General features: G+C 37.6%; 1 protein-coding gene across 7 annotated transcripts in view; it reads left to right on the top strand.

The window, feature by feature from the left end:
- Window positions 1–23,421, top strand: part of TJP1 (tight junction protein 1) — a 233,288-nt gene that overhangs the window by 152,177 nt on the left and 57,690 nt on the right. For all 7 annotated transcript variants that reach the window (XM_058542291.1, XM_058542287.1, XM_058542286.1 and 4 more), the window contains 2 exons: window positions 17,742–17,866; window positions 18,578–18,680. In XM_058542291.1, the coding sequence (XP_058398274.1) occupies window positions 17,742–17,866; window positions 18,578–18,680 (228 nt within the window). The remainder of the gene's footprint in view (window positions 1–17,741; window positions 17,867–18,577; window positions 18,681–23,421) is intronic.

The raw sequence follows: 23,421 nt of genomic DNA, 5'->3' as shown, positions 1-23,421 counted from the left end.
TCTTTTTGCTGAAGAAGATTGGCCCTGGGCTAACATCTGTGCCTATCTTCCTTTAATTTATATGGGACGCCGCCACAGCATGGCTTTGATAAGCGGTGCATAGGTCCGTGCCTGGGATCCAATGTGGTAAACCCTGGGCTGCCGAAGTGGAGCATGCGAACTTAACCGCTATGCCACTGGGCCGGCCCCTAAATCGTTTTAAATATAACTTCATGCCTTGTAATTGTTTAATTGGCTGGTTGTGATAGAATAACTTGGTATTATTTTACCACATTACATTTATTTTCCTAATACTTGTATTGTTTTTATTAGTATAATTTACGTACGGTAAAATTCATACTTAGTGTACAATTCTAAGTTTGATAAACGCACATGGTCATGTAACCACCACCACCATCAAAATATAGAACAATTCCATCACCCTGAAACTTTCCCTTGTGGCCATTTGTAGAATTGACATCTTAACAATATTGAATCTTTCAAACTGAATGTGATGTATCTCTCCATTCTTTTGTTTCCTTCAAAATTTTTCAATTTTTGATTGTTCATTAGTATGTAGAAATACAATTGATTTTTTTTTAATAGTGAACTTCTAAATTTTCTAAATTTACTAGTTCTAGGAACTTTTTCCGTAAATTCCTTGGCGTTTTTTCTGTGTAGACAGTCTTGTCACCTGTGAATAGAGGCAGTTTTGTTTCTTCCTTTCTGATGTATACAGGCGTACCTTGGAGATATTGCGAGTTTGGTTCCAGACCACCACAGTAAAGTGAATATCGCAGTAAAGTGAGTCACATGAATTTTTTGATTTCCCAGTGCATATAAAAGTTATGTTTACACTAGAATATACCTTAATTAAAAAAATATTTTTTGCTAAAAAATGCTAACCATCATCTGAACCTTTAGCGAGTCATTATCTTTTTGCATGTGGAGTCTTACCTCGATGGTGATGGCTGCTGACTGATCTTGGTAGTTGCTAAAGGTTCCGGTAGCTGTGGCAATTTCTTAAAATAAGACAACAGTGGAGTTTGCTGCATCAATAGACTCTTCCTTTCACAGACGATTTCTCTGTAGCACGTGATGCTGTTTGACAGCTTTTTACCCACAGTGGAACTTCTTTAAAAACTGGAGTCCATCCTCGCAAACCCTGCTGCTGCTTCATCAACTAAGTTTATGTAATATTCTAAATCTTTTGTTGTCATTTTAAGTCTCCACAGCATCTTCACCAGGAATAGATCGATTCCATCTCAAGGAACCACCTTTTTTGCTCATCCTTAGGAAGCAACTCCTCATCCATTAAAGTTTTATCATTAGATGGCAGCAATTCAGTCACATCTTCAGGCTCCACTTCTAATTTTAGTTCTCTTGCTATTTCCACCACATCTGCAGTTACTTCCTCTACTGAAGTCTTGAACTCCTCAGAGTCACCCATGAGGGTTGGAATCAGCTTCTTTCAAACTCCTGTTAAGGTTGATATTTTGACCTTTTCCCATGGATCACAAATGTTCTTAATGGCATCTAGATGGTGAATTCTTTCCAGAAGATTTTGGATTTACTTTGCCCAGATCCAACAGAGGAATCTCTGTTTATGGCACCTATAGCCTTACGAAATGTATTTCTTAAATAGCAAGACTTGAAAGTTGAAATTACTCCTTGATCCATGGGCTGCAATTCAATATGTGCGTTATGATGTACAATAATAACATCAAAGATCACTGATCACCGATCACCATAGCAAATATAGTAATAATGAAAAAGTTTGAAATATTGCAAGAATCACCAAAACGTGACACAGACACATGAAGTGAGCAAATGCTGTTGGAAAAATGGCACTGATAGACTTGCTTGACTCAGAGTTGCCACAAACCTCTAATTGATAGAAACGCAATATCTGCGAAGCACAGTAAGACAGAGTATGCCTTTGTGCTGTTTGTTTTTTTTTCCCCTGCATTATTGCGCTAGCCAGGACTTCCAGGATATTGTTGAATAGGAGTGGTGAGTAGACATCTTTGCCTTATTCCAAATTTTAGATGAAAGCATTCTGTCTTTCACCATTAAGTATGATGTTAGCAGTAGGGTTTTTGTAGAGGCCCTTTATCAGGTTAAGGCAGTTGCCTTGTATTTCTATTTTGTCATTTACTAGGTTGAGGAAGAAGTTCCTTTTTACTTTTTTTTTTTTTTTTGCTGTGAAAGATTCCCCCAGAGGTAACGTATTCCGAGTCTTCCTCTTTTTTTCCTTTGCTTGAGGAAGATTGTCCCTGAGCTAATATCTGTGCCAGTCTTCCTCTGTTTTGTATGTGGGACACCGCCACAGTGTGGGTGACGAGTGGTGTAGGTCTGCACCTGGGATCTGAACTGGCGAACCTGGGCCACCTAAGCAGAGTGTGCAGAACTTGAACCACTCAACTATGGGGCCGGCCCCAAGAAGTTCCCTTTTATACTTAGTTTGCTGAGAGGCTTTTTTTTTTTTAAATCAGGGAGGTTGAATTTTTTATGTGTGAGGAAGATCGGCCCTGGGCTAACATCTGTTGCCAGTCTTCCTCGTTTTGCTTGAGAAAGATTGTCCCTGAGCTAACATCTGTGCCAGTCTTTGTCTACTTTGTATGTGGGACACCGCCACAGCATGGCTTGATGAGCAATGTGTAGGTCCACACCCAGGATCTGAACCCACGAACTGCTGAAGCGGAATGTGCAAACTTAACTGCTACGCCACTGGGCCGGCCCCAGGATGTTGAATTTTGCCAGTGCTTTTTTTGCAGGTATTGATTGTGGTTATCATAAGAGTTTTCTTCTTAGTCTGTTAGTATGGTCAGTTTCTTGCTTTCTGCATGTTGAACAGCCTTGCATTCCCAAGATAAATTCTACCTGGTTGTGATGTATTATCTCTTTTATATATTGCTGGATTGATTTGCTAATGTTTTGTGAAGATAGTTGTTTTCTATGTTCATGAGGGATGTTGGTTAGTACTTTTTTCTTATATTTTTTTAATCTGGTTTTGGTATCTGGGAAAGCTACTGCCTCAGAACAAACAGTTGAGAAGTGTTCCTTGCTGTTGTGTTCTCTGGTAGAGTTCCCGTACAACTGATGTTATTTCTTCCTTAAGTGTTTGGTAGAATTTACCAGTGTAGCCATCTGTTCCTGGAGGGTTTTTTTTGTGGGAAGGGTTTTAACTATAAATTTAGTATCTTTAATTTTATATGAGACTATTCAGGTTATGTATTTCTTCTTTGTTATCTTGTGGGTTTTTTGGGTAGCTTTGGTAGTTTGTGTTTTTCAAAGTTGTCCCTTTCATCTAAGTTGTCAAATTTATAGACATAAAATTGTTCATAATATTCTCTTATTTTAGTGTTGTAGTATCTGTAATGATGTCCCTTTTTTCATTTCTGATATTGGTAATTTGTGTCTTCTCTAATTTCTTGGTCAGTCTGGCTAGAGGTTTAACAATTTTATTGATCTTTTCAAAATACCAGCTTTTGTTTTCATTGATATTCTTTATTTTCTGCTTTCTATTTCATTGATTTCTGCTCTTATTTTAATATTTCCTTTATTCTGCTTACATTGGGTTTTAATTGCTCTTCTTTTTATAATTTCTTAAGGTAGAAGCCAGATCATTCATTTGAGACCATGGGTATAATTTGACATTATCCTGTTAGGTTTGTTTTTTCCCAGTACCTTTTTAGTTTTTAAATAAGCAGAATAAAATAAAATAAGACACTTAAATTAGCTAAAGTATGTTTTTCCTTACCACTATTTTGCCTGATTTTATTAGGAATTCAGGTGTGGGGAAATACTAAGTGTATTTACTACAGATCTTTATCGTATTAGCTTAGGCAAAGTAGGAAAAGATCCTGAATAGTGAGAAAACAAAATCTGGTTTTCTGAATGTGTTAAAAGTGTCATCCCAACTCATCATGGTAGTTGAAATACTCAGGCAAATCTGAGAACTCATGTCTAGAAGATTAGCATAAGTTCCATTCTGTAGCTGGCCTCTTTCTGTGCTTTGATTTTCTTTTGCCCTGAGATAGATACCATCAGAAATGTCATCAGAACATACATAGAAATAAGATGAGTATGTAGTTCATAATTTTTTAAACATGTTAAAGAATGATGTTTAAACATGGTTTTTAAACATGTTAACTGTTGTGGTGGGAAGACAGAGCTGTGTTGCCTCTGGGCCTCGTCAAAGAGACACTATGACAGAATGGAAGTCCTGAACAGCTATCCCTCCAGGAATTGTTTTTTGAAGATTTTTAAAAATAGCTCTGTCAGTAACAAGCCAAGAGACTTATGCCAAACCATAATTCAGTTGACTTCATTCTCTAAGGCTGCAGAGCTGTAGTTTCACATATCTCAGTCCTTTGGTATTTTGAGTTGATCCAGAATAAAATTTAGACTTTCTAGAGCACTATCAACAAACTTTTGCTGTTAAGAGCCAGATAATAAAATAAATATTTTAGGCCCTGTGGGCCATAAATCTCTATCACAGCTACTCAACTCTGCAGTTGTATTGCAAAAGCAGCCATAGACAAAAGGTAGGTAAATGGGTGTGGCAGTGTTCTAGTAAAACTTTATTTACAAAAATGGACGGCTAGCTGGAGTTGGCCTGCAGGCCGTAGTTTGCTGACCAGTGATCTAGAGCATTGGCTCTCCAGGTTTATTGTAAAGAGGAATCAACTGGGTCATCCCCAGCTGCCAGAGATTCTGATTCAATTGGTCTGCTGTGGGGCCCCTAATATGCATTTTTTTAAATGTTCCAGTTTGAAATGGAGGGCCGTGGCCTCTGGCATCACATTTTTAAGAAACATTGATGGAAATGAGAAAGTCGTTCTTGAGGGTAGCAAATGCACTTTTGGCAATAGTAGTTAGTGAAGGAAATGATTTGAGTCTGTATTCTTTGGGCAATAAACTGGAGTGTGTGTGTGTTGCCAAATAAGGGCAAATCCATATTCTTTGACATCTGATGGTCAGTTATATGAAAGGTAACTTTGTCTCTAAAAAAAGAATAAAAATCCTGTAGATTAAAAAAACTAACATTTTCTGCTATTTACTGTCAAGAATAATACATGATATGCTTTTATAGTGCCTCCTTCTTCTATTTGCATTCTCAGAGGAAACTTTCTTCATCTTAGGATACTAAAAATCATTGCAAATCGTATTCATTCTTCAAGGCTAAGTAATTTTTTGGTGCTCCACTGTATGCTGAACACTATCGTAGTCCCAGGACTTATATCAGAAAACAAAAACAGGCGAGAACTCTTTGCCTCGTGGATTCTCATCTCCCCATTGGTCCTAAGTGATAGATGAATATATTCCTCAGGTAGTTATCTATCCTGTCTCCTACTGTATTATAATATTCTTAAGAGTAGGGAGTCTTAGTCAATTTTATATCCCCTTAGTTCTTGGTACTTAGTTGTGCCCAGTAAAACTTAATTTCTTAGGAGGCCAACCTATTTATCAGAGTCACTCTTTGGAGGTTTATAGCACATTGTACAATAGCAATATAAGGCAAACCGTATATGTAATTTAAAATTTTGTAGTCTTCAAATTAAAAAATGTAAAATATGAATGAAATTAATTTTATAATCTTATGTAACTCAGTAATCCAAAATATTGTCATTTGCAACGTGTAATCAATATTTAAAAGTTGATAGTCATGTGTCACTTAATGATGCGAATATGTTCCGAGAAATGTATCATTAGGCAATTTCGTCATTGTGCAAACATCATAGAGTGTACTTAAACAAACCTAGATGGTGTAGCCTACTATATACCTAGGCTATATGTACTGCTAATCTTATGGGGCCACCATCATACATGTGATCCATCATTGACCGAAACTTTGTTATGCGGTGCATGACTATACTTTACTTTTTTTTTCATGCTGAGTCTTACAAAACCGGTAAACATTTTACGATTTCAGCACATTTCAGATTAAGACTAGCCACGTTTTAAGTGCTCAGTAGTCGTGTGTCTAATGGCTGTTGTATTGGCAGTGCAGGTCTGTAGTTTGAGATGGTAATTGCATCCAGAGGGTCCTGTGTTTCAACCCTCCTGCCACAGCAACACACTCACACTTTCTTTAATTTCAGATATTCTTTCTTAGAAAATGCATGTATTTTTTATAATCCTTTGAGAAATGAAGTAAATACTCAGAAATGAATTGTTCACCTCTACTTTTTTATTTTCTAAAAAAGAATTATCTAAAAGATTAAGTGAGTATTTGTATACTAAAGACTCAAAAGGTGAAAGTATGTGTAAAGCAAAGAGGCTACATAAGAGATAATCTAAGTTTGAGCAGCTGAGTGTTTCAACTAGGGAGGTGGTTGAATAAGAAGTAAATTTGGAATAAGAGTTCCAAGACAGTGTAGTGGGGGAAAGAATAGTCTTTTTAACTGATGATGCTGAGACAACTGGTTAACCATATGCAAAATAATGAATTTTGGCTCCTACCTCACATCATGTACAAAAATTAACTTAAAATGGATCATAGACCTAAATGTAAGAGCCAAAACTGTAAAACTCATAGAAGAAAACACAGAAATAAATCTTCATGACCTTGGGTTAGGCACTGGTTCTTTAGATATGATGTTAAAAACACAAGCAACAAAAGAGAAAACAGATAAATTGGAGCACATCAAAATTTAAAACTTTTGTGTTTCAAAGGACACGGTGAAGAAAGTAAAAAGATAACCCACAGAATGGGAAAAAATATTTGCAAATCATATATCTGATAAGAGATTTATATCCAGAATATGTAAAAACTCTTGTAACTCAACAATGAAAAGACAGATAATTCAGTTGAAAAAGCAACAAAGGATTTGAATAGACGTTGCTCTGAAGAAGATATAGAAATATCCAGTAAGCACATGAAAAGATGCTAAGTATCATTAACCATCAGGGAAATATATGTCAGAAACCATAGTGAGATAGCATCACACCCACTAGAATGGCTGTAATCACAAAGACAGACAATAACAAGTGTTGGAGAGGATGTGGATGTTGGCTGGTGAAATGTAAAATGGTGTAGCCACTGAGGGAAACAGAGGGTTCCTCAAAAGTTAAACATAGAATTACTTTGTGACCCAGCAGTTCCACTCCTAGGTATATACCCAAGAGAAATGAAAACAAAAATCCACACAGAAACTTATACGTGAATATTAATAGTAGTATTATTCATAATAGCCAGAAAATGGAAATAACCCAAATGCCCATCAGCTGATCAATAATAAACAAGCAAAATGTGGTATATCCATATTGTTAGTGCTGTCAAGTCAGTTCTGACTCTTTGGGTACCGCAGAGCAGAACCCTGCCTGTTCTTTGTGTGCCATCTTCTCACTTTCTAGCACTATATCAGACATAAGGTTTTCATGGTCAGTTTTTCCAGAAGTGGTGGCCAGGTCCTTCTTCCTAGTCTGTCTTAGTCTGGAAGCTCCACTGAAACTTGTCCACCATGGGTGACCTTGCTGGTGTTTGAAATTCTGGTGGTATAGCTTTCAGCATCACAGCAACATGCACAGTACGACAACCACCAGATGGGTAGTGTGGTCCCTGACTAGGAAATGAACCTGGGCCGTGGAGGTGAGAGCATCAAATCTTAACCGCTTGACCACCAGGGCTGGTTGATACATCTGTATAATGGAATGTTATTCAGCAATAAAAAGAAATGCAGTACTGATACGTGCTACGACATGGATGAACCTTGAAAACATTATACTAAGTGAAAGAAGCCGGTCACTAAGGACCACATATTGTATGATAAAATGGTCAGAACAGGCGAATAGACAGAAAGCATGTTAGTGGTTGCATAAGGTTGAGGGGATTGAGGGATGATGGCTACAGTGTAGGGAATTTCTTTTTAGGGTCATGAAAATGTTATAAATTCATTGTGGTGATGCTTGCACAACTCTGTGAGTGTACAAAAACATTGAATTGTACTTTTGTGTGTGTGTGTGTGAGGAAGATCAGCCCTGAGCTAACATCCATGCCAGTCCTCCTCTTCTTTGCTGAGGAAAACTGGCTCTGGGCTAACATCTGTGCCCATCTTCCTTCACTTCATATGGGACACCGCCACAGCATGGCCCGACAAGGGGTGCAGTGGTGCGTGCCCGGGATCCGAACCTGGGCCGCCAGCAGCAGAGCACGTGCACTTAACCACTACGCCGTGGGGCTCGCCCCCTTGAATTATACATTTTAAAGGGTGAATTTTATGATATGTGAATTATATCTCAATAAAATTGTTCCAAGAAAAGGGGTTGAGGGGGAGGAATCCTACATATCTCTTGAGTAGCTCCAAACTAGTATATGATAGATATAAGGTAATCACTTATCCTGAGGTAAGCATATAAGCTGAAATAAGCTTGTTTTATCTGATTGAAGGCCATTGTTTATAAGAGTTTATTATAAATGTTTCAAACCCTCCTTCATTTTATTTAATCCTCTGTGAAGTAGGTGTTAATAACACATGGAATAGACTAAGTCTCAGAAAGGTCTAGTGAAATGCCCCAGAGAGCTAGAAGTTGAACCCAGATCTCTGGACTCGTGGGTTCGGATCCCTGGTGCAGACCTGCACACCGCTTGTCGGGCCATGCTGTGGCGGTGTCCTGCATATAAAGTAGAGGAAGATGGATACAGATGTTGGCTCAGAGTTAATTTTCCTCAGCCAAAAGAGGAGGATTGACATTGGATGTTAGTTCAGAGCCAGTCTTCCTCACAAAAAAAAATGTTTATGGAATATAATTTCTGAAATTCAGAATTCGTAGTTCTATCACATAAACCACATATACATGCAGTAAAATGAAAAACATAAAAAGTAGTAAACATGGTAAGGAAGGAACACAAGTTTTCGGTTTTTTTTTTTTTTTAAGTTTAGGATATTGGTGGTGAGGTTAATTTTGTGGAGAAAATGACAGTTTGGGAGAAGGGCAATTGGAAGTGTCCTATAAGAAGCTGGAAATAGGATAATGGAACAGGAATTAGAAATGAGAGCTAAAACTTGGAAATCAACTATAAGAGTGAGAGTCATAGTGTAAGAATAAATGGGGACACATACACAATTTGAGTAGCCAGGGGACTGTTTAAGGATACAGAGGTAGAAAAAACAAGCAGTCTAACAGTCATAAACTATTTAAGCAACATTTTGAGAATTACCAAAGTAAGGTAGAAAAACTGTAGGGGTCTCATGACTTCTAATCTAGTTTGGGTTTACCACTAACTAATTTTGAACAGGCCTTTTAAATCTCTTGGCACCTTACAGAATTGAGGTATATCACAGTTGATAAAATCCTAATCTCTTTTATTCAAATGAGGAAACTCAAGTCCACAGAGGTCCTACATAAGGTCATAAATCTGCAAGTAGTAGAGAGACACATAGGACCCCAGGCTTTCTGACCTCATTTGTAAAAAGGAAATTGAATCAAATGATCGCTGAGGATCCATTTGGTTTTAAAATTTTGTGATCCTAATGTTCACTGTGAAAGCACATGACTAGAACAGGTTCCATGGAATGTTGAGGGTTGATTGGAAGAATAAAGGGAGAGGAGTAAAACTATAATTAGTGAGAAAGTTAGGTTTAAGTTAACTGGTCGTAGAAATTTGGCATAGAAAAACGGAAGGAAAAGGAGGCAACAAGGGAAATCTTTAAGTAGAGAATCGGGCATATATTAAGGGAACAGAGAAGAATCTTTGAAGAAGAGATTATCCAGCTATTTCTGCAACTGAATCAACAGTCAACTTTCAGGAATTTTTTTTTCCCTTTTTTTTAAAAAAGGAATTAAGAAATGCTTTGTCACATGGATGGGCAAACCTTTACCATAAAAGGTCAGATAGTAAATAGTTTCGGCTTTGTTGGCCACGTGGTCCCTGTTGCAAAAACTCACCACAAAAGTAGTCATGATGATATGTAAAGGAATGGGCATGGCTAGTGTCCAATAACTCTGGACAAATAACAGATTCCCAGCCTCTCATTTATCAGAAATTCAGTATCCCTACCAGGCAAAGATATGCATGTTATTTCTGCTTGTGGCTGCCTCTGGGTCTCAAAAGGATGAAATATGGTGAAAGTAAAATTCTTTGATGCTCTTTGTTTCATGCAAAAGCTATAACCGTATATATATGTGCACATACAAATAAATGAGATGAGATTATACTGCTTTAAACCACATTCCCCACTACTGTAATAAAAAAATTATCTTAGATATTTTCTCATGTAAAGATACAAAAAATCAACTATCTTTTGACACACTTACAAAATTTTTATGGTAAAGATATATGAGAAAAAATGGGATATTTTCCATTACTTTTGAAGATCCCTCAGGAATGCACCTTGGGCACGTTAGTCTTTTAGTAAGTCCAGTACAGCGCATATGATTGCCTCAGAATAATAATAATTCCACCATTATCAATTTTAATTACTAGAAATAGTATTAATTTTGTGTGTGTGTGTGTGTGAGAGGAAGATTGGCCCTGAGCTGACATCTGTTGCCAATCTTCCTCTTTTTGCTTGAGAAAGATTGTCGCTGAGCTAATACCTATGCCAATATTCCTCTGTTTTAAAAATGGGACGCTGCCACAGCATGGCTTGATAAAGCAATGCATAGGTCCGCGCCCGGGATCTGAACCTGTGAACTCTGGGCTGCTGAAGCAGAGTGCGCAAACTTAACCACTATGCCACTGGGCTAGCAGCCCCCTTTTGCACACTTTTATCTGGACCTCCCCTTTCCTTTGTCTCTGTTCCTGTCCTGCCAGGAGCAGGTTTGATTCCACTGGCAGCAGTTTCTCTGCAGTGTGAGCCCTGTCTTAGAAGGGCCTAGCAGGTCAGTGTTGAGAATTCCTAGGGGGTACACTGCTCCAGCCAATTCAGCTTCTACTGCAGACTCCTTGCTCTCACCTACTTGTGGAGTAGCCATAATCCCTCCCAATTTTAGCTGCTGTTCTCAAATTATCCTGCCATTCTTTCCAGTGAATACCTGTGGATTATTTGGAGGTTCTTCAGGTCTTAGTGTGTTAGACACCTTGTTGCTTCCCTCCCATGTAGTTGCTGGGAACACACAAGTCTCATAGCTAGCTGCTCATTCCCACCTGCTTGGGTTTTGCACCTCGAGGGGATACGTTGGTTGCTTGGTTTTGTTGTAAATGCCCATGGGTTTTTGGTTTGTTGTGTAGTTGCCCTGCTTTTTCATTTGGAAATTCAGTAAGATCTAAATCCATGCTAGTACCATGGCTGCTAGTTTTTCTAGAAATCTTGAGTTTTTAGTGGTCAAATTAGTGCTAGTTTAAAAAAAGACAACTACATTGGGGAATTGAATTAAAGTTAAATTGAATAATCCATCAAATACTTGTTTTAGTGCACTAACGTTGATGAACCACTTTGTGTTAGACCCTTGCAGTGTTGTACTTAGCTGGAATATGTAAGTAAATAGTGAATCCCTTCCAAATGGGGCCTTGATACCCAGACTATTTACAATGCCATGTCTTAAGTAGCAGAAGTATGTGCATGTGCTCTGGGAGCATACTGGATGGGCCATTTCTACCTCTGGAAAGCTAGGATGCTTTTATGAATGAGATGACACGGAACCTGGACTTTGAAGGATGAGCTAAAGCTCACAAGGCTGATGAAATGCCAAAGGAAACCTAGGCAGAAAGGAGATGCGAAAGCATCGAGTTTGATAATGCATGGCGTGCTTAAGTAAAGTGTGTTCAGAGCAAAGACTGGGGTGCTGGGAAGCAAGTTTGGAGTTGTATTTCAGTATATTGCATACTAAGGAATTTGGACCTGTGGGCAGTGGCATGACAGGATTAGGTTTCTTTTAGAATGATAACCCTTCGAACATGGAGGGTAAATTATAGTGCAGTGGAGGTAAGAAATCTATTGAAAAGGCCAAATCAGACAACAGTGAAAGTAGAGGGAAGGGAAAGTGTGAATAGTTGAACCCTTTGAAGTTTTTGATGACCACCCTGGTCTGCTGTTCACAGAGCATTTAAGGCTGAGGTTCTCAGTCCTGGCTGCCCATTTTAATCACTTTGGGGCTTAAAAAAAAAATGCTTGCCATCTGCCCTTCTCCAGTTTTATTTAAAACCGGGGGTTCAGACATCAGCAAGCATTTTTGAAACTGTTCCCAAATGATTTTCATCTGCAGCCAGGATTGGGAATCACAGACTCTCTGGATAGTCATTAAATGAACTCCAGCAAGCACTGATCCAGCAGCATTACATGCCCTCCTAAGTGCCGGAGCTGCATGGAAGCAGTGGTGCGGGCCAGGTTTCAGGCCCTGGCTCACTGCAGCCAAAACTACACTAACTTGCTCACAAGTAAATCTTAAGAAAATATCTTCTCATCTTTGCCTTTCTCATTGAAAGTTACTGATGTTTTCAGCGTTTCTTTAATATTTTTGTGTTATGTTTTTAATTTTAATTTTTATTATTATTATTTTTTTGGTGAGGGAGATTGGCCATGAGCTGACGTTCGTTGCCAGTCTTCCTCTTTTTCCTGAGGAAAATTGTCCCTGAGCTAACATCTGTGCCCATCTTCCTCTATTTTGTATATGGGATGCTGCCGCAGCATGGCTTTATGAGTGGTGCATAGGTCCACACCTGGGATCCGAACCTGTGAACCCCAGGCTGCTAAAGCGGAGCATGCAAACTTAACCACTACGCCACTAGGCCAGTCCCTTTCATTTTTATTTATTTATTTATTTTTATTTTTTTTTTTTTTTTACTTTTTTATTTTATTTTATTTTTTTATTTATTTTATTTTTTTCCCCCAAAGCCCCAGTAGATAGTTGTATGTCATAGCTGCACATCCTTCTAGTTGCTGTATGTGGGACACGGCCTCAGCATGGCCAGACAAGCGGTATGTCAGTGCGCGCCCGGGATCCGAACCCAGGCCGCCAGCAGCGGAGCGCATGCACTTAACTGCTAAGCCACGGGGCCGGCCCCTGTTTAATTTTTAAATAAAAGAATTACCACTAAGATGTAAATGCACAGTATAAAAGTATATAGGGTAAAAGATTAGTCCCAACCTCTTGCAAGGAGGAAAAAAGCAAAAGAATAACACCCTCCCAACTGCCCTGGAGCTAACCCTTAGGCATTTAGGTTTTTTCCAATATTTACAATTACAGACAATCCGGAATGAATAACCATGTGCATATGTATTTTCATGTTGTTGGTGATGTTCAGTCATGTGTCACTCTACAACAGGGATATGTTCTGAGACATCATTAGGCATTTCATTATTGTGTGAACATCATAGAGTGTACTTACACAACCCTAGATGGTATAGCTTACTACACACCTAGGCTATATGGTACTAATCTTAAGGGATCTCTGTCGTATCTGTGGTCTGTCGTTGACCGAGACATCGTTATGCGACGCATGACTGTGTATATATCTTCAGAATACATTCCTAGAAATTGGTTTCCTCTGTCAAAAGTTAAGTGCTTTTGTAATTTTGTTACATATCGCCAAATGCCTCTCCTAAAGAGTTGTAGCAATTTGCATGCCCATTCTCAGTGTATAAGAGTGCCTATTTCTCTGCAGCCTCCCCAACAAAATGTGTTGTCATACTTCAGTTTATACCATTTTTTGCGTGGTTTTAATTTGCATTTCTCTAATTATGAGTTTTAACATCATATATATCTTTTGTAAATTGTTTCATTATTTTATTGGGTTTTTTGTTCTTCTTTCTCATTTTTCAGTGATTCCTAATATCAGTGTTTTCAAAGTATAGGCTGAGGACCCCGAAAGGTCTCTGAACCCCTTTATGCTGTAGGGCAAACTATTTTCATAACAATACCAAAGTGTTGTCTTTTTCACTGTGTTGATATTTGTAGTGAAAATGCAGAAACAGTGGTGGGTAAAACTGGCGCCATAGCCCAAATCAAGGCAGTGGCACCAAACCTTACTAGTAGTCACTGGCACACACTCATAATTTATAAGAACAAGTTCAGTTTTGCTTTGGAATGACTCGAAGCAATAAAAAGTGTTTTACCACATCTCAGCTTTTGAATACATATCTTTCTAAATAATCTATGTATTGAAATGAGAAATATGCATAAGGCACTCCTGCGTTATGCTGAAGTACTAGTGTGATTGTTTGAATTGGAGGCTCAACTAGTTATGTATTTGTGTGTCTGTGTGTAACACTGTTTGTACTTGAAGGAATGTATAGTCATCTAGACTTGAATGTTTGACATTTTTCTCAAATGAACAAGTACCTGTTACTTCAAGGAAAACAACTCTGATAGTATTTGTTGCCAACGAAGAAAATTGAATTTTAAAATAAAAGTTTTCTAAATGTTAATATTTATCTGCCACTATGAGCTCAATAGCTTTTCAGTACTTAAAGACTTTGATGAGATTGATGGTGATATTAACACATGATTTTTAAAAAATATTGTGTAGTGAAATGTATCCTCATTTGAAAGATTTGCCTAAATATTTTCCAAATGACCAAGGCATGCTATTGTAAAATCATGATGGATTAAATATCCATTCAAAGTGCAAAATAGGCCAATGGATATTCATGTAACAGAGTACAAAAAGCTCACTGATTTGGTTTCAGATTGCACATTGCAACTATCTGTTAAGAAACTACCGCTTATCAGGTTTTGATATAAAATCATACATGCATATCCGTAATTACCTAAAAAGGCTACTAAAATAACTCCTTTCCTTTTCAATTACGTATGTGTGTGAAGCTGGATTTTCTTCATGTGCTTTAACAAAAACCAACATATTACAGCAGATTGAATGCATGTTCTTGAACTCTTTTTTTTTTTCTCATTAGTGAGTGTTGGATGTTGTCAAAGGCTTTTCCAGGGTTAAAGCTATAATCATAGAATTTTTTTTCTGTAGATTTATTAATAGGATATATTATACCAATGGATTTCCTAATACACCAGTTTTGCTTCTTGGAATAAGTCCTTTTGTCATGGAATATATGTATGGTGTTGGCCCTTGTTTGCTCTTTTTTTATTTATTACTTTTACATAGATATACGTAAATGATGTTGGGCTTTAATATTTTGGGGGGGGCCGGCCCTGTGGCTTAGCAGTTAAGTGCGCATGCTCCGCTGTTGGCAGCCCGGGTTCGGAACCCCGGGCGCCCGCCGACGCACCGCTTCTCCAGCCGTGCTGAGGCCGCGTCCCACATACAGCAACTAGGAGGATGTGCAACTATGACATACAACTATCTGCTGGGGCTTTGGGGGAAAAAAGGAGGAGGATTGGCAATAGATGTTAGCTCAGAGCCGGTCTTCCTCAGCAAAAAGAGGAGGATTAGCACGGATGTTAGCTCAGGGCTGATTTTCCTCACACACACACAAAAAAAAAATTGCGGGGGGAGAGCTCTGACTTTATCATGGACAGTCATTATCAGATTTTGATATCAATATTATAGTTGCTTCATAAAAAGAATTTAGAAGCTTTCCTTCATTTTCAGTGCTCTGGAACAATTTATGGAACATCGAGGATATCTGGATATTGATGTTTTGGTAGAATTCCCCTATGAAATCATCTGTGCCTGGTGCTTTTTTGTGGGGTAATTTCCTCATAACTTTCTCTATTTCTTCAGATTGTTTAGACTTTATTTCTAATAGAGTCAGTTCAGTAATCTGTATTTCCCTAGGAAATTATCTGGTTCATCTAGGTTTTCAAATTTATTTGAATTAGTTCTGTAAAATAGTCATTTTCTAATTCAGTGCTGAGTTATTTCTTTCTAATCATTTCTTATTTTATTTTTGAAATTTTAGGCCTGCTTCTAGCTACTTTGAAATTTGGATATTCTCTGTCTTTGAGTTATACTGAGGGTATGGTTTTGTGTGGTAATTTGTTCTTGTTGTATTATTTGGGAAGGATATATGGGATGACACAGTTTCAGGCAGTTGCCATTGTCTTCGGCTACCCAGGTGTTTTCTTCTTTGTTTTTTTTCCACATTAACCTTTTTTTTGCATTAACATTATTGCAATATAATTCACATACCATACAATTCACCCTTTAAAGTGTACAACTTAATGGTTTTTAGTATATTCATAGTTGTACAACCATCACCAGAGACTCAGAAATACAGAGGAATACTGTACTCGTAAGCTCTCCCTCCCCAGTCTCTCCATCCCTTCCCACCTCTGGCTCTAGACTACAACTACTCTAGTTTCTGTCTCTATAGATTTGTCTTTTTTAAACATTTCATGTAAATGGAATTATACTATATATAGTCTTTTATGACTGGCTTCTTTCACCTAGCATAATGTTTTCAGGGTTCATCCGTTTTGTAGCATGTATCAGTATTTCATTTCTTTTTATTGCGAATAATATTCCATTGTATAGCTATACCACATTTTATCCATTTATCAGTCAGTGGACATTTGGGTTGTTTCCACTTTTGGGCCTACTATAAATGGTGATGCTATGAACATTTGGGTATAAGTCTTTGTGTGGACACGTGTTTTCATTTTTCTTAGGTATATACCTAGGAGTGGAATTGCTGGTGTGTGTTCTTTTTTTTTGGTGAGGAAGATTGTCCCTGAGCTAAAACATCCATTGCCAGTCTTCCTCCTTTTGCTTGAGGAAGATTGTCTCTGAGCTAACATCTGTGCCAGTCTTCCTCTATTTTTTCTGTGTGGGATGCCGCCACAGCATGGCTTGATGAGCAGTGTGTAGGTCCACACCTGGGATCCCACCCCACAAACCCTGGACCGCCAAAGCGGAGCGCATGAGTTTAATCACTACACCACTGGGCCGGCCCCTGTTTATTCTTTTTTAAGACGAGTTTTTCTTTTTTCTTTTTCTTTTGCCTCTTCAGTGGTCTTCGGGGTGGGAGGGATGGTCATTACATATGCTCAGTCTGTGATGGACATGGTCTTCTCTGTTGTGGACTGGACTGCCTTTATCCTCCAGTGGTTTGGATTGCAGAGCAATGTGTGGATTGTAGTACAACGTTATATGAAAACACACTCCTCTGATTTAGTGATTCTGGAGCCTGGGGAAAATATTTAATGATTCTTTAGACACCTCTGAATATTTTACTTCATTTCTTTTCTAGGGAATGGTGTGGATTTCTTTGAGATTAGGTGATTTTTTAATAACTTGGAAATATTTTGAATTTTTTCTGTGCTGGGCTGTCCTTAGTCATTGTGGTAAAGATTTTCAGCTTATTTAGAAGTGTATAGTTTATTATAATTTCATTTAATTAAAAATATATTTATAAATGTTTGTTATGATTAATATCTACTTTCTATTGTATGCAGTGTGCGTAAGACATAGTGTACAACTTCTAAAGAGATTTTTAGCATAATTGAAGGAAATTGAAATAACATATTTGATTTTCACAGCTATTGATATTTTATTATGTAAAATGGCACCCGGTATATTTGCTAATTAAGTCTGTCATTCTAAAAATTAGTTGCCAGTGTTTGTGATAATCACACTGGGGCACTGCCAGTCCCCTCAGGAACCCTTCTGATAATCAAAAATAAACTCAGGATTTCAGTGTTCAGACTTTTTAAATGTATTTTAGTTCTTAAGAACATTAATATAGTTGACAATTTTTAATATTCTGTTATGCCCAGCATCTAATTTATTAGAGCATGAGTTCCCATACCAGGTGTAACCATACAAGCAAGTGACTATTTGGATCACAGATGTAAGAAGATTGTAATTTTTATGTTTTAACATTTTTATATGGTAGATTATAACATAATGAACAATTATCTTTCTTAATAGCAACATTTTACTATAATTGTTACTTTAGGCTCCTGGATTTGGATTTGGAATTGCAATATCTGGTGGAAGAGATAATCCTCATTTTCAGAGTGGAGAAACTTCAATCGTAATTTCAGATGTGCTGAAAGGAGGACCAGCTGAAGGACAGCTACAGTAAGCATGTTTCTTCTCGTGGGCACCTGTTAGAAGCACTGTTCCTACCCTCCATCACTGGCATCCTGTGCTGGTGATTTCTTTACATTAATACATGTTTATGCTTATCTCTATCATAAATGGAAAGCTAGTGTCACCTTAAATAGAAGGTCACTGTAAAAATAAAGATAGTGAAAAGACTTGTTACTCAGTTTTGGGTAGAACATAGCCATCAGGAACCTCTCATCCTGAGTCTTGCCCTTTTTGTTCAGTAAATTAGCAAGATAAAGAGAAGCAAAAGAAGTATAGTAGAAAAAAAAGTGAGAGTATAATCAGAAGGATTGAAAGAAAACTGGAAGGAGAAAGACTTGTTGTTTTTTTAAAAAGAGAATTTTCCAGCTATATGGTATAGTATCATTTCATGCCCTGTAATTTTACCACCAAAAATCATTTTGTGTATTGTGGTACGTGTTCAGTCCTTTGGGGAAACGTTGTGTTCATGGTTAAAAAAAATTAATGACCTGTGTTTAGTTAGGTTTGCTAAACGTTCTTGTGGAAGATCTGAAAGTAAATAGTTTGACATTATTTTATCAGTGATCTGAAGACAAATAAATAGATTAATTAGCCCATAGTGAGGATATTTTTTAGAAGTATTCATCTTGAAAATATCTTCACAAACTTACCCGTATGTTTTTCTCTAATGTGTTATTTTGGGGACCTTTTTTTCCTTAGGGAAAATGACCGAGTTGCAATGGTTAATGGAGTTTCGATGGATAATGTTGAACATGCTTTTGCTGTCCAGCAACTAAGGAAAAGTGGGAAGAATGCAAAAATTGTAAGTATCCTTTATCTTTAATTTAGTAAAGGTACTAACTTTATTATTGTTGATGTGTTTTTGGTGTTTGAATTCCTCCTTCCCCTTTAAGAAAATGAAAACTGAAGCAGTAGTTCTAAAGTTAGTTGTTTACAAGAGTGTTTCTTTAATACTGGTGGTGTGTTTTGTCACTGGTGTGTGTATTTTCTCTGAGTGCAGATACCAGAATTTTTTCAATTGAGAGGGAAAGGAGGGGAGTGGTTGAATGGCTACCTCTTTATGGCTTAATGTTTCCTTTTCTTTTAAGTACTTAAGTTTGACTGAATTTTGGCATGTAGTCTGTTTGAAATATATAGCCCTATTTTCTGTACCAGGATTTGTTTAATGTACAAATTTTACATTGTGCCTTGAACACATACATTATCAGCTGCTTTCCTTGTTACTGTGATACACTTTAAGGAGACAAAGTGGTAAGATTTTACTTGTTCATGGTGCATTTAATGTTACAGTTTTAGTATATAGCTAGAATCTTTCTTCTATTTCATATTTCTCTTAAAAGTCTTTTTTTTTAAGTAAAGGAAAAGAAAGTAACTCTCCATAACTGACCTCAGATCACAGTTAAAACTAGGCAAATGTGGCACAGATTGATTTTAATGTAAAAGTCCTATTTAAAATTAGATCCACATTTAGGAGCACATCAGCCACTTTGCCCACTTTGCTCCTCCCTGTTTCTACTCCATCTAGCCTCTGAAAGGACTGGTCATGGCACTGCTTGAGGCCTTGGCTCAGGTGTACAGAGCAGGAGGAAGAGGCTGGGCAGCTAGATGGTTTATCCTGCCTTGTCCACTGAGAACCTTTGTACTTTGCAGCAGACACTCAGAAAGACAGTGGACCCAACAGAAAGGAGAGGGCTGGAGTGAGGGGAGGGGCCTGCATTGTGTTTTGACCTCTGGGAGCTGGGGTGAGAGCTAAAAGAGGTATTCCTTGAGACTGTGTACCCCACAGTCGCTAGGCCCTCTCACCCTGTGTAGGCTGCTGTGCCATATGGTTTTTCTCTACACCATTGTCATTGCTGGTGAGATGAGAGTTTTCTCATATTGCAATAGACCCAGGATTTAGTTACTGCATTCCAAATGACAGACAGCTTCTATTGTGTGTATGTTTTCACAGCTTCATTATAATCTTATTTTTACAACTGTAATGTTATTTTTAGATTGTACTTTATTTACAGACTGGCACAGTATATAGTAGAGTTTTTATGCAGTTTTTATAACATGAGATCTGTAGTGTTTACAAAAGCAAATTGCTGATTTTTATACTTATTGGTTTTAATAAATTGAATAAGCTTTAGCTTTCTTGCCTTAGCTGCTGATCCTGCACATTATCATTATTATTCATAGTGTTTTTCAGATGGGTTGTTGCACCTTCCAAGGTGAGCACCTTAGGTAAATTGGGTTTTTCTCTCTATTTGAGGTTGTGAACTTCACTCATATCTCCAACTTTTTAGGCCTTCATTTCTCTGAAATGTTGTTTTTCCATGCAAAATATATGGTACACATACCCCACATTGATAATACACCCAAGAAAGTTGTATTCCTACATTCCAGACTTTTCCCCGTGGAAATGATTTTATAAGAAGTAGGTCCAAAAGCTGTAATATATTTGAAATAGCACCTGTTAAGGAGAAGGATTTGGGGCAACTAAAAGGATGGATTTTCCTCCAACTGTGCTTAGCTACATCAGTTGGAAGGGCAGAACTCAGCAACCTTGGGCAAGTGTTTTTTGCTCTATAGGGGGATTGGGTGGAAGGGTGTTTTAATCAACAGAGAGCAGTTGTTCATTTCCACATTTGAAGAGATTGGATCATGTCATTAATTTATGTGAAGTTTTTCATTGCCATACAACTTTTAGGAAAAAACCCCAGTGTCTTAGACTGTGGCCGTTCGTTGTAAGGTATCTTTCTCAACTCATCCCCAGCCATAACCGGAACCTCAAGGTCATTATATGGGGGGTTGGTTTTTTGTTTTTCCGCAGTTCTGAATAGCCAACTCCTCTTTCCCCCCTCCCCGATCTACTAATCTTTCTTCTTCCCAGTGCTCTTACATTATGGTGGGTGGTTGTTTATATGATTATCTTTTCATAAACTAAAAGCCTTTTGGGCGTTACGCTCAATAAAAGATTTCTTTTCCGTTGAATTAAAATATTACAACTCCCTTGATAGTATAACTACCATAAATATGCTTAATTTTGTTTAACAATAGGTGAAGAGAAGATAGGTATTGTTTATAATGTGGTGAGCATGTATAATTTTTACTAAAATTCTGAACATACTAAAAAACATTGTGAAGCAAATAATTGGGCAAAAACACCTTCCTAGAGATAACCTGCCAACACTTTAGTATACAACCACATGACTGCATAGCATTTCACTCTACGTACACACACTTTACCTGACCCATTCATTGACGGGCATTTCAGTGTCCACTTTCCACAAGTATTAAAAAAAATGTGTTGAAGATCACTGTGTTTCTACCTACTTGTTCAGTTACTTTTTATGAATAACTTCTTAAGCGTGGCTTTTTAGTCAGAGGGCATGAATGACTTGATATATGGATTGACAGTTTGCCCTTCAGAAAACCAATAGGACATTGAGAGTCCAATTTCATCAACGCTTTTTTAGTCTTTGCCAAACTGATAGACTAAACATAGTATTTCAAATGAAATATTTTAAATTACGAGTTTGATCATATCATAGTGTATATACTGCCCGTTTATGTTTCTTCTTTGCCTGTTTGTGTCCTTTGCATTTGTCTGATGATGATTGTCATATTAGAGTTGTATATATTAAGATTATTAGCCTTTTGTCATATGTACTGCATATATTGTTTGCCCATTTGCTTTTGTGAGTGTATGTAAGTTGTTTATGGTGATTTTTTGTTTTGTTTTTATATCATTTTGTTTCAATATAGAAATGTTTTAATTTTTATGTTGTCCCGTCTGACTTTCACTTGATTGGTTCTGCCTTTGGTGTCATGCTTATGAAAGCCTTTACCTTATCAGAGTTATAAAAACATATATCCTGTCTTATATTCTAGTACTTGCATGAGTTCATTGTTTTATTTTACATCTGAATCTTTAATTTTGCTAAACTGAAGTAGATGTTTTTCCCTAAAATTTCTGTTTCAAAATTTTGTGTTAAAATCAAACATAATTGCCAAACCTGCTAAATATCTTCATGTGAGTTTATAACAGTTAACTCATAATATAAATGGAGAGTTATAACAGGATTGAATATTTTTCTGTAGGTTAAGCACTTAACTGGGTGCAAATATTTGATTATATGTATAGTTAAATGCATGGCAAGGACCTTCCCCTCAAGGAATGTAAATCTTAATAGCATAGATGGGTACACACAATTGTCACCATAATGTACGTCGTCCGAGGTTGAGAGTAGTTCAGGTACAGTAGCTTTCCAAATAGTTGGCACTCTCTTAGAGGAACGATAGGGAAAGCTTTGCATGCTTGGCTGGTTATGTACTTTGTTTTTGTTTATACATTACTAGGAAGAAATTGTATAAACAATACAAATAATACAAAATATTGCTTCTAATACAATATGTTGGAGATTGAAATAGAGGTGAGAGTAAAGTGCAGGGAGTCAGTTAGGAAGGCTTTACAGTAAGTGTTATTTGCTAAGGGCCTCCACCCTGTGGGACACAGGGTGGAAAGGCAGGCAGCCTCTTTAAGTTCATAACAGAGCACTGACTGTCCATCCCTTTCAGATGCTGGCCACTTGCTCCTTCTGATCCTTTAACTTCAATGTTGTTTTCTCAGAAGGGCTTTCTCTGATCACTCTTGGTGGTAGTAAGAAGCAGCAGTAGAAGGTGTAGAGCAGCACTTTGAAGAAAGTTAGCCACAAAAGGAAGAGATAAGATGATAACTTGGAAAGGAGTAGCAAGACAGAGGAATAAAAGATTAATTGGCAGATTAGTAGGCAGAGGATAGATTTGAGGTGAATAGGCAGAGATTAAAGTTGTAAATACCTTGGGGGATGGTAATTGATGAAGAAGGGTCTTGGAGGTGGGTAGGGATAAGAATACGAACTTATACAGAAGAGTTTTGTTTATACAGGAAGAGGATCAGCTTGCTCTTTGAGACCAGAAGGAAGGAAGACCAAATAAATGAGATATTGAAAAAAATTAGGAGTAGAGGGCCTGTGAAGTGGCACTGATCTCTCCAAATCAGGCCAAGTGATTGGGATCTTGGAGAATAGTTTTGGAATACCTGTGTTAGCAAATTCCATAGAGAGGCAACAAGAGGTAGATGAAAGGATTGCAGAACAGGCATAAGAATTGTGTCAAGTGAAATGAATTTATAGAGGACCTAATCAGCAAAGTGTGGAAATGCAGCCATCTGAAGGTAAGGATAATACAGGGCTGGAGTTTGTCATGGCAGGTGATTGAGGGGTCAAGAGAAAGTCATTTAAATATCACACCATGACATCTCATGCAAACTTGGGAGGGAGGCAAGTGAAACTAGGAGGGAGTTGATGGCTGAGAGAATAGAGAATAGAGGAATCAGAAATAAGATGGACCTGAAAAAGTTTGAGGAGATCAAGATGTCAAAAATAGAAGACAAGGAGTGTTAACCAAGAAGATCTTACAGAGCTGTGATGAGATCAAGTGTATACCAGTGTGAGAAGGCAAAGTGCAGTCCAGAGATTGAGGCCGCTCTTAATCAGAAGGTAACGCATATATAGATC

The sequence above is a fragment of the Diceros bicornis genome, chromosome 5 (genome assembly GCF_020826845.1).
Source record: "Diceros bicornis minor isolate mBicDic1 chromosome 5, mDicBic1.mat.cur, whole genome shotgun sequence".
In the NCBI taxonomy this organism is placed as follows: Eukaryota; Metazoa; Chordata; class Mammalia; order Perissodactyla; family Rhinocerotidae; genus Diceros; species Diceros bicornis.
Note: the sequence above shows the minus strand (reverse complement) of the source record. Positions and strands in the feature narration are given on the sequence as shown.